Consider the following 12,949-nt stretch of genomic DNA (forward strand, 5'->3'; position numbering starts at 1 on the left):
TTTTTGCTCTTTGAACCAAAAATCACGAATCACAATAGTTGAAAATTCAACAAATATTTAACGAGGAAGAATATTCAACCTAGAACTCAAACTAGTTCTAAAAGTTATACCGAATTCTTTAACTAGAAATCTGATCTAATGATATAACTATTTGGGTTATTTAATATTCAAATAAAAATTGCAGTTTTATACGTGTAAATAGTTTCCTAGTACATTGAAAATTATTTTTAGTCGTGTTTATAACAGATTTACTAAGAAACCATAACACTATAAATACAACTAATTTTGTTTGACTTATAGTTTGTCTGGCAAAGCTCATTATTATTATATCGTGTTGTAACTCATATAATATATAATAGTGTTATAGTTTTAAAGAAGGTTTAGTTGTGCGTATGTGAAATTTACAGTCGATTAGCGTTCGTGGAAATTACGAAACTGCCAGATTTTAATGAACTGCAGTATCACAGATCAAGATGATTAGCTTGAAATTATTTTTACATGTAAACCTAAGTGTTTCGATAATTATTTATCTCTTATAACAAAAATTCATTAATTTATTTATTTATATATTCATTTTTGATACACTTTTATTAAATATTTATTAAATATTACAATTAAGTCTACCAATCATTTATCAGACACACAGAAAAAAAAATGTTCTTGAATCAAGTATAATTTTGAAGAACTTTATCTTCTTGATTTAAGTAAAAAAATTTTTAATTAGTTTAAGTAAATTTCACTTGATTCAAGAATTTTTCGTCTTAATTCAAGACAATTACCCTCTTCAAAATTATTTTCTTGGTTCAAGAATTTTCCTCTTGAATCAAATTAATTTTTTTTCAGTGCTCACGTGTAAAAATAATCATCAGTTTTTTAACTTCCCGCTTTAAAAATTTATGATTTTAAAAAAATCGGGAATTTATTCCTTTCACTCCGCTTTTCGAAAATCAAGTCGACCAATTTAAATGAACTTGGCAACGTTCAAAAGAGCTTTACCAAACTTAGATTCTCTATATCATTTGAACCGATTCGGACCAGTAGATTTTGAGAAATCTCAAAAATAAAATTTTCAAAAAAAATATCTTTTTAGAATAATTTTGAAACAGATGTAACGATCAATTCAAAAATCCGATTAGCTCTTAAACTCAAAAAAACCGCTTTGATTATTGTAAACTGCATCAAATTGGTTGATGCATTGAAGTGAAACCGTAAATGACAAATTTCGAATAAAGTGTTTCTTCCGAATAACTTCAAAATTTCTCTTAGAATCGTTTTGGATGTAATAATAAAAAACTATCAGTGCTTAAAAAACTGCGTCGAACGCCGCCAATCTCGTCAAAATCGGCCAATTCATTCATAAGATATTAAATTTTTTTAAATTTTAAAAAAATATTTTTTTAATATAACTTCAAAATTTTATGTCGAATTGTTTGGTAGGTCATGAATAATCTTTTTGTACTTGAAAAACTGTGGCGAATACTGCAAGTTCCATAATAAAAAAACGATCCATTTGATCGGAAGATATTGCAATTCAAAATTTTCAAAAATAATTATAATAATTATTATTATTTGCACATTGAACACTTGAAATTGAAAAAATATTTATTAACAATAACTTGTCAAACTATTAAAAAAATCTTAAATCAAACTTAAAATTCGAGTAAATAAAAAACAATTGTTGTTTCGGACTATAAAGAGATTTCACGTCAAAAATGTAGAATTAGAACTACGAATTCATTTTCAGAGCTTTTTAAATAATCTTTGGTATTAATAATAATTATAGTGATATGTTAACCAAACAGACCTTGTTGATCTTAATGCATATTAAACCATCATATAGGTATCCATAAGTCATAAGGTATCAACTGCTATATAATGATATATGCAAACCCCCAAATCACAAGGGGACAACCCTTATTTATTCTACAAAATACTTTTATTACCCATTCAATCAATCGACTGTTAATACCACTTTTTTTTTCATTGTAATAGATACGAATTTTTTTTATTTCACTAAAATGAAATCCAATTCTGTTTTATTAATGTATCGAAATTATATTTATATATAAGTTCGCGGGTTATAAATAGAAAAAAATATCGAATAAATTATAAGGTCATTTTAGTGTAGGTTACAAGTAATTAAAGCTTAAAAATCGACAAGGGCTATTATACACAAAAACATTTAAAGGTTATAAGCAATGATCTTTCAAGTAGAATATTTTTAATTAGTTTACAATGATTTAAAATAAAATATTCAGTTTAATAATTATTGGTATAATAGTAATGAAAAATCAATCCACAACTTTTGGTTAAATCTTTTCATTTCTAAAAATAGTGAAGCTCACACAAAATATGATTTCGCCTTTATTCATCACACTCACTCTTGATTCTCTATAACATACAATGATTCGACTTGGTGCGCATCGATCTGCAAAGTGACCCGGCTCTATTTCAAGGCATCTCTGATGCTTTACTACGATCACAAATTTTATTCTTAGTACCGTTTATACAACATGTATAACCTTTTTTTTTTTTTTTAATAAAAAAATATTGATAAAAAAAAACGACTTTTTGCGTAAAACAGCAAATTTCAACTCACTGTGTTGAAAACAAGATTTAGTGTAGTAAAATTGAAATTTTTTTAATAGAATAATTTCATTTAACGGATATTTATTTTTGCTAAAATAAAAAACAGGCTATTATTACAATGTGAGGGTATTCCTTATTTAGTAGAAATTTATTGTTAGTTTTATATTAAAAATTTGAAATTAAAATAAAAATTTTAATAATTAATAATTATAATTGTAATTAATAAAAAAATTTTGTTTTTCTTTAATTACAGATTATCAAGAAAGTTTTGTGAACACGTGAAAATAAGTATACGTAAAAAAATTCGATAAATATAAATTACGTTGTTCGTATGCAAGCTAAAACCGGGCGTAAGGGCGAGAGCCGTGGCCGGAGGTATCGTCGAAGGAAGTTATTTTCCCGGCGAAGAAAATTATCTTCATCAGCAGCATCAGGCACGAATAAAAGCAATAAGTGATTATCATCATATTCGAAATCTAAACCAGCAATATAATCATATTGATAGTAATAAAAAATAATAATAATAAATTTTAAATTGAAGTTAGTGATATTGACAAGGATTTAAGCATTCCGTATTGCGTACGGCTAAAGCAAGCTGAGTGATCGAGTGAAGGATTTAATTGTACGATCCAGGTTATTAAGAGGGTGGTGGGCCTGGAGAGCCCCATGTTGTGAGTCCTAGAGAACTGCCAAAGGCAGAAAAAAGTGGGTCCGCGGGTATGGAGTATGGCGGGGCCGGTGGAGGCCGCGGGGGCGTGCAGCCACCCTCGACGGGCACGCGCAATATCGCAGGCACGGATACAACCGACGCTGCGTGGCACAAACATGAGCAAATGATCCTCATGGAGTCCTCGAGGCACAAGCAACAATGTAAGTTGATATCTATTTTCATTATCAATAGCCATGGCAAAAATTTTTTTAATGAAATAATTCAGTACAGATACCTGCGCCCGAAGAAAACTATGCTAAATCGTTATGAAGTTACCAAATAATGATTTTATATAAAATTTACAGTAATAGATAAATTATTTTGAGTTAAGAGAAAAAAATTTTGAACCAAGAAACTAATTTTGAAGAGTTTGAAAACCAGAAAAACTTTTTAAGCAAGCAAAATTTACTTGAACCAACAGAAAAAAAAATTTACTTGAATCAAGTAACTAAATGAAGTACATCTTCTTGATTTAGGTTGAAAAATTTTTAAACTAAAAACATTTTCTTGGTTCAAAATTTTTTGTCTTGTTTCAAGACACTGAAACTATTCCAAGTTATTTTCTCGGCTCAATAATTATTCTTTATTCTTTATACTCAATAGTTATTTTTTTTTCTCTTGAATCAAATGAATTTTTTTATTGTCAGGGAATTTCAATCTTAAGCAGGAAATTTTATAGTCAATTTTTTTTTCATTTATTGAAACTATAATATTTTCTGTTCAATACTATTTTATTTCATTCTTTAAATAAATAACTCAAACATCAGAGTAGGAATCTATAAATATTGAATAAATAATTCTGTTAATTATTAAAAGTAATATACATAACATGATATTGCTAATCTATAGACTTTAGTATACTTCTAGTAAATGAGCATCGCTATGTTAATGTAAAAATTATTTCCCGCATATACTGTCACCGGTAGAATCTCTTTATTATTAATTCACTTCTTGTATTTAGGTTAATCGATATATGATCTCAGCATTTGTTGAGTGAAAGAATAAAAGCAAGTGATGTTCATTAGGATTAAATGTATTTTTAAATCGAAGCCAAAGCCCCAACGTGTTAAATTTAATGCTTGGAAGTTGATCAGCTATATCGTATTTTTCTTAACAATATTATTACTAATGCGATTACTATTTAATTATATTGTTGACTGATAATAGATAATTACCATTTATAATATACGTGACCTGCAAACTTTAAAATCCATTACACTATGAATGTCCTTCTATATTGTACAACTATCATTAGTTTAAATATTTAATCGTTCAATCGAAGTTGATGAGGTGAACACCAAAGCCGGGAGTAGTCGATAGAACATTTGGGAGATTTAAATGCAACTTCTTGGACCGATGCCTGACCGACGACTCTTGGACGATTTCAAGACTTTTCTCGATATATTTCTGACCCAACGTATACATATATATAAATGTTTAAAAAAAACTATGCGAATTTTCATCAGTCATTGACCTGATCGTTTTTTTTTTTTTTTTTAAGTATTATTATTGCTATTTTTTTTTTTTAATTTTGTTTTATTTTTGTTGCTTTTTTTTTTCAAAGAGACAATCAAAGTCGACTTGGCTCTCAATTGGCCTTGGCAGTCTCTTAAGAGAATTTTATTTGTAACTACTGTATACTACTATCATTATTACTGGTACTGCTACCGACTAATGATGATAAACGGTTGACTCTTCTACTTGTACGATGAGACAGACTAGACATGATGGACGAGGCGATGACGGAGAATTTTTTTAAAATTCAAATCTCGTTAATTGCTCGATACCGTCAACCCATTAGCGACACGGCAGGTACTTATGTCGTGAATATTTTAACGTTGAATTTACTTATCGACCCTTTTTGACCTTTAATTATTCTACACTTCTCAAATATTCGGCAGCACACACGTTTGTTTTTCATATTAATGTTATTGATTTTTTATTACGTTAATTGTCTTACAATTAACACAACTTGATCGTCAAAAATACAAACGCTTGCAAAAAAAAAATTTTTAAATATAGATGCATGTATACACTGACATTACTGTTAAGTCTACACAATTAAGAAAAATTTATGCGTTGTGTAAAAAATTATTTAATAATTTTTGCTATAAATCACCAAATTTTAAACTATCACTGGTTTTAACTTTAAAAATATTTTATTTTTCAAATTTTTATAGAAACTGTTTTTATATTTTCTCAAATTTCTTACAATTCTCTTACAACTTGAAAAAAAACTATCATTTATGCGTTGTGAGAAAAATTTTGTACACAGAAAGAAAAATTTCTTGACTGGAGAACAAAATTCTTGGCTCACGAAAATTTTCGGTGTATGAATTCATAACTTCAATTTTTTAATTTGAAACTATTTAGAAAATTCTATCATTTTTTATTATTAATTTACAGAAATAAAGAAAAGAAATTTTGAAGATCAATAAATAAATAATTAATTTCATGTATTATAAAAAGAATATTTATCAATTCGATAATGTGATTACAATTATTATATACTGGCGATGTCTAAATATTTTTATTACAAAACCTAATTGACGGTTTAACCATTGCTTCTGGCAATAAAATTATCAATTCGAAATAACTTATCAAATCAATTAATTTTTATTGTTTGATAAAACCTTATTGCTAAAAGTAGACCAATAAATTATAATTTTATCATTTTTCGATAAATCTAATTACAATTAATTTTAAATTCAGTATTAAAAAAATCTGGAAAACCGTTGACCCTAAAGGCCATCCCTGCAACTTCCCGCCAATTCCATACCTAAACGCTTGAAATTGCACTTATGATGTTTCTGAGCTCTTCGAGCTCAAAAATACTATTTGTGTATTATTTTGAGCTTTCCGAGCTCAAAGAAATAGCTTTTGTATGCTTTTGAGCTCTTCGAGCTCAAAAGTCTGATAGAAGTTCAATAAAACAGTATTTTTTGAATTTTCAAACTGCAATAATTTCTAAATGAATGAATCGATTTTCATGCGGTTGGCAGAATTCCACGCAGTTTTTTAGAATCTATGATATACTTTTGAACACAAACTGATCAAACTGAAAATCTTAGAGAAATTTAAAAAATTCACTTTTTCCGAATTTTTTCGACAACGATAACTCATGAACCAATCAACCAATTTCCACGTTCTTGGTGGCAATCGACGTGATTTTTTGAGCTCTAATAATTATTTTATTTTGTCAAAAACAATCCGAAAAGAAATCTCGAAGTTATGTGATAAAAACACTTTTTTCAAAATCCGATCGGCCGAGCTGTTCAAAAGTTATAAGAGGTTTACACACACACACACACACACACACACACACACACACACACACACACACACACACACACACACACACACACATTTATATATATTTATTATATATATATATATATATATATATATATATATATATATATATATATATATATATATATATATATATATATATATATATATATATATATATGCTGCTATATATATATATATATATATATATACAGCCGCATGAATACCATCGCGGGAATAGTCAGGGAAGCTTCCCGTGACTTTAAAACGTCGATATCTGATGAAAACTCGATTTTCGCAAAACGTGGTAAAAGCAATAACTTCCCGATTTTTGAAAATTTTCAATTTTCTTAGCGGGAAGTTAAAAAACGAACCATAAAAATTAATTAATTAATTATGATGCAAAACGTGAATTTTCTTACAAAACTATTCATATTGCCATAAACATTATCAAATTTGAAATTTAAAGTCTAGTAGCTAAATTTCTTTAGCATTGCATACATATATACATATACATATAGAAGCAAATAAAATTATTAAATGTACTGGTCTCATCCTCGCAGTGTTATATTGTAGGCAGCATGTACGATGAACAACAAATAACGTAAGCTCACAAGCATACCTACAACATAATATTGAAGGTTTACGACGTGGTAAGCGTTATATGCGTTAGTGTTTCATGTATTCACCCTCTTTGCCCACTTTTAACCATTCGTATTCGTGTACTGTCATCCACCTGGCCGTGACGCCAATACTCTCATATCTTCACTTGTACACACCGTATCTAATGTAAGCGAGTATTCTCATTGAAATAAACATCCACAATTAGACTTGTCTCACATTTTATTAATTAATAAACTTTCATCATACTTTGATTCAATTAAACAATTTTAACTACAGACGAACATCAAGTTTAAATCCTTCTAAGTATTTAAATTTGAATTGTTTAGTACTTTTTAACCACAGGGTAGCGATTAATCTGGAAAAGTCTGAGAATTTCAAATTTATGAAATAATCAGGAAATTTCAACGTTTTTCAGAAAATCAGAGTCAATTTTTTAATAAACAAAAAAAAATTAAATTTCAAATATTCGTGCTGTTTGAATAAGTTACACTGAAGATACTTAAAAAAAATCCTTAAGCCAATTGAACCAAGATGATGAAAAAATTAAATTTATTAAAAAACATTTCATAATTTTTTTTATGTATTATATTTTTAGTGCTAATCAACTGTGCTAATATAAACTATATTCAATTTCTCTAATTTCCGTTTTTACAAGCTTTTGATCTATAATAATAAAACAGTATTATAGAGATATTTAAAAAACAGAATCAATTGACTTGATTTAACAAAATTTAATTTTTAATTAAACAAAAATCTAAAAGGTTTTATTCAGTGAACTGTAGTCACAAACATTAACATGCGGTTCTTCAAAGTACATGTTTTAAAATTATGATAAAACCTTTATTTTCCGAGATAATTAAAAAGTTTAATTATTATTCTCTCAGTAGATCCTGAAATTATATTTAAAAAAAAAATCAGAAAATTTGAAAATAGGCTGTCATTTATCACTTTGAAAACAATCTACCTACTATATTTTAAACGAAAATTTAATAGTTAATTCTTTCGTGTTATTCTTCTATTGTAAAATTTCTTAACAAAAAAATAATTGTAGATCTTTATGTTAAAGAAAATTTAGTAGTTTTTCTAACAGTGTATTTAAGAAGGGTTTACATTTTTTCTCTCTCTCGCCCTCTATTGGACAAACGAAAGTATCTCTGTCATACTTGTACAACAAATGGAATCTTAAAACGCATTTTATGCATAAATAAATGAAAATTTTCCAAAAAAGTGCTTCGCTCTTTGATAGAAAATTTAATTATCTATCGAAGAGCGAAGCGTTTTTTTTCGAAAATTTATTACACAAATGAGAAAAACACGTTTGAAAATCAACTATAAACCGCTCTTAATACAAAAATTGATAAAATTAATATTAAAATATAATTTAAAAAATTTAAACAGATACGCGGCGTGAAATCTTTACCAGAACAATTGTATTTTTACAAAATTTTTCTATAATCAAATACTTTAAATAGAAGTGTGCGTAGAGCCTTTATTTTACCTCTTACCCTCTCTTGTCGCTGCATCTCCAGCCGCCGTAAATAATCCTTGTAACGGATTATTGCGTGGCGTCTACATGCCGACGCTGGGTCAGAGTGAATGAACAAAAGGGGGTTGGAAAAATAACCGGTGCATATATACGTGTGTCTATGTATGATGCGATGAATATGTATATATACATATATTTGTATGTGTAGAGTTGCAATGTGATTCGTGTGTAGAAATACTGTCGGTCGACAGTCGTTGTATTCGTGTTGTAGTGAGCCAAGAGGGTAAAGGTAATATTATATCAAGGGGGAAAGAACTGTGCAGAGGAAGATAACTACAGTCAGACGTAGTTTTGTAACTTAGAAACAAGTATGAATGTTGCGATAACTATACACCCATTTATATACTTACACCTTTTAGTTTTATTTATTTTATTTTTATATTACAATTTATTTTTATACTTTTACCAATAATTTTATTCGTATTCACGTTGATGTCGAAATAAACAAATGTGATAGACCAATTTGGAATGTTTTTATTTCAATTTAAATATATCCGATAAACATTTATGTTATTTATCATTAAGGTAGTACCGGTTATAAAAGCAATATTTTAAGAAATCCTCGAAACTTAGAATATAAGTCATTAAATACATAATACATATGCTGTTAAAATTTGAAGACGATTTATCGTACCTAACTTGAGATAATTGCAATTGAAAATGACATTTTTGTACATGTAACATAGGAGAAGCGTGGGAAAATGACAGTATTTTTAATTTTTTCCATCGAAGGAATTTCACGACTTTATCGAAAAACTAGTAGATTGAAGAATATGATATTTCGAACAATTAAAAAAAAAATGAAAATTATTTACCGTGTAGTTTTCGAGATTAATTAAAATAAATTTCACTTTTCGAGGATTATTTTTAGGAGAGGGGGTACGAAAAACAGCCGCTAGTCACTGAAACCGTAGTGTGTGTGTATATGTATAGAGAATACAGTAGTGACGAGTACAGTAACGTTAAAAAATCTTAACCTACAACCTTAGCTCTGTCGATACGTATAACATGGATAGTGAGCCAAAATTTTTTATCTGGATTGTCGCGGAGGTACTACCTTAAGCTAATAAGAAATTATTTCAAACGAATCACAAAATTTTTCATTTAATTTAGGCCGTAAGAGTTTTTATTTTTCTCTTCAATTCTCGACATACAGTTAGAGGTTTTAATTAGTTTATTTTATTAGTATGATACTCTACGAAATGTATATAATTACATAATTTATGATAATAGTCCTTTAATTAGTTCAACAAAATGCTTGTGTACTTTAGTTCTGATATCTTCATTAATAATTAATTATCGTATTAATTATTTGATATTCATTAAATAAATTCTAATAAAATTTTCCATGAACATACTGATAGAAGGATTTATTAACTAGATTAATAATTTAATTTATTTGAAGACAATTATTTAATTTATTAAATTTTAATAAATATTTTTTAACATTCAATAAATATTTATTGAGGAGGAAAGTACATTTATTAACAGTTAATAAGTATTTATTAATAGTTAACAAATATTTATTAACAGTTAATAAATATTTTGTTGAGTGAATTTGTTTCGCTTGCAATGTCATATGATTCATATCATAAATCTTCATAGATTGCTTATAAATAAATATCATCTTTATAAATTATTTGAATTAATTATATTGCATTATAATGACGTTTATTGTAAAATATCAAATTCTACTACAGCTCATAATTATCCTTTATATTTTTAAATATTAAAAAGGTTAATTTATTTAGTGAATTGAATTATTATCATGTATTCCAGCTATAGGGTCATAAAAAGTGACAAAAGAAAATTACTATTTTTGCTTTTTATTTTAAATAAATATTTGTTAACAATTAACAAATATTTATTAACATTTAATAAATAATTTATTAATTGTTAATAAATATTTATTAAATCCTATGATGTTAAAAAATCATTTATTAACAGTTAATAAAGCTTATTAAATATAAACAAATCCTTCTATCAGTGTATTCAGAAAAATTTTCAATTATTAATTTAAAAAAAAAAATTAGTAGATTTTTTTGAAGTAATAAATTATTTTTAAAAAATCTCAAATTGTACAAAATTAGGAAATGAAAAAAAATAATAAGTGAAAAATTACAACTCAATACCTGTGTCGTTATTTATAAGCAAAAAATTATAAGTGAAAAAAAAATCTAACATAAAATTTAATGTTTTTTCCATTTAATTACTCAGTAAATTCAAGTATTCTTACTAACTAAACACTTAACTCATTACTTATTACCTATAACCAGACATTTACCTAGACAACAGTATTTTCTCTTCACCCTCAACAATACTTTTCCTCATTTCTCGTTCATACACGTTGATAATCGTGTGGTATAATAAAAATACATAGTCTTTTGACTCTTTTCTTGTAGAGCAGCTGCAACTGTAGCAATAGCGAGACATAGATCGAGAGTATACACTACATATAGTAGTAGAGTCGACAACCCCGTGGTTCGCGCTCAGACATCAGCTGAGTGGATTGTACCGTTCTCCCGCCTATCTACAGTACTCACTTGCCTAACACATTTGGCTCATTTATTCGAACCAATAGACTACCCCTACTAAGATTTTTTTATTTCTCATCCAGTAATTGAATCATTGTTATCTACAACTCTAAAAAAAACCTAGATTAACTTAAAAATAAAAAAATAAAAACAATAATATAATACAAGATGAACCAGGTGGCATAAGACGGAGCCTTAATGTTTTTTTCTATCTTAATCTGTTTTCTCTTTCTTGTACTTGTACTTCTATTTATATTCTATATTTATTTTTATATTTATATTTTTATAATTCTTAAGCAACGGGGTTAGCATGGTATATCAGAGAGAGCTAGTAGAGAGTAGTTCGGCGGTGGTTGCTCCACCCCCGTGCGACACGATCAATAAACTCTCCCTCTTGCTCCTCACTGTCTCTCCTTTAACTCTCTACCTCTACTCTTCTCTTTACTCTCTCGCTCTTCTCCCACACGCACGTGCTCTTCTCCATCCGTTTATACATCAGCTCTTCTGCTGTTCACCCCACATAGTCGCTTTTCTACTATACCATACCATACCGCCGTTCACTAGTTCACTTTTCTGTTGCACGCCAGTATACACTATATATATATACATATAGTTATACATAAATATATATAATAGTGCTATACATGGTTGATGGTTTAGTAGCAGCAACCAGCCAGCTAGCAGTAGCAGCAGCAGCAGTGGATAGGAGTAGAGAGTCGCTTGGTTGTTCGTTCCGAAGCGGTCTTTCTGTTGCTATGCCGGCGCCTCTTTCCCTCTCTCGCTAACACGTTCTTTCCCCTCCGATGCGGCTCGTCCATCCCCCCGCGCTCTTCCTCGTGGGCCGACGTCCTGCAGGATCTCTTCCGACGTCCTTCGCTACTCCGAATTTCCAACCAACTGCCGATTACATTTTTGCTCGCTCTCTACTTTCAAACTTTCAATTATCATTTTTTTTTTTTTTTTTCTTAAATTTTGGTATTATTTAAATTATTCACATTTATTTTAATAAATTTTGTCGTTTAAACATTCTATGGAATTTTTTAAATAAAGTAGCGGGATACTTTTAGTTAGAGATCAAGCAGAGTCTGATTTTTTTATCAAGAGTATTGAGATGTATTTTTTTAAGGATATTTTTAGAGCAGATAATTAATAAAATTGAAAAATTTTATTTTATTATTATTATCTTGATAGAAAATAGTAAAAGTTTGAAAAAAAAAAAAAAAAAATGAAAAGTTTTACTAGTTTGAATGGAGCAGAAATTATTTAAATTTTTAAATTATGAGTAACTTTAATATTTAGGAAATAACACGCGAAAAATTTCATTAAGAGAGATTTTTTTTTAATAATAATTATTAATTGTATAGTAATTGTCAATTTATATCAATTTTAATATTTTAAATAATATTTAAGTAATTGAAATTTGAAAAAATTAGATTTTTTTTTAAAATAATTAAATGTAAAAGAAAATATTTAAACGCAAAAAATTTTAAATATTATTTTAGTAAAAATCACAATTTTTAATCACAAATTTAAATATTAAAAAAAAATGATTGAAAATTTGTACACATAATTAAATTACTGAAAAAAATTTTTTAAAAATTTCAGTACAAATATCTGCTATTTTCAGTATCACTGTGATCAGCTGACGTGAATGAA

The 12,949-nt window shown here is 27.7% G+C and overlaps 1 protein-coding gene across 2 annotated transcripts in view; it reads left to right on the forward strand.

Annotated features, from left to right (window-relative positions):
* Positions 1–12,949, forward strand: part of LOC123264362 (serine/threonine-protein kinase minibrain) — a 52,254-nt gene that overhangs the window by 7,152 nt on the left and 32,153 nt on the right. Inside the window, exon 2 of one of the 2 annotated variants that reach the window (XM_044727611.1) lies at positions 2,843–3,459. The exons of the other annotated variant lie outside the window; for it this stretch is intronic. Within the exon in view, the coding sequence (XP_044583546.1) occupies positions 3,309–3,459 (151 nt within the window). The 5' untranslated portion in view covers positions 2,843–3,308. The remainder of the gene's footprint in view (positions 1–2,842; positions 3,460–12,949) is intronic. 2 annotated transcript variants of the gene reach the window in all.

Source organism: Cotesia glomerata, linkage group LG4, assembly GCF_020080835.1.
Source record: "Cotesia glomerata isolate CgM1 linkage group LG4, MPM_Cglom_v2.3, whole genome shotgun sequence".
Classification (NCBI taxonomy): domain Eukaryota; kingdom Metazoa; phylum Arthropoda; class Insecta; order Hymenoptera; family Braconidae; genus Cotesia; species Cotesia glomerata.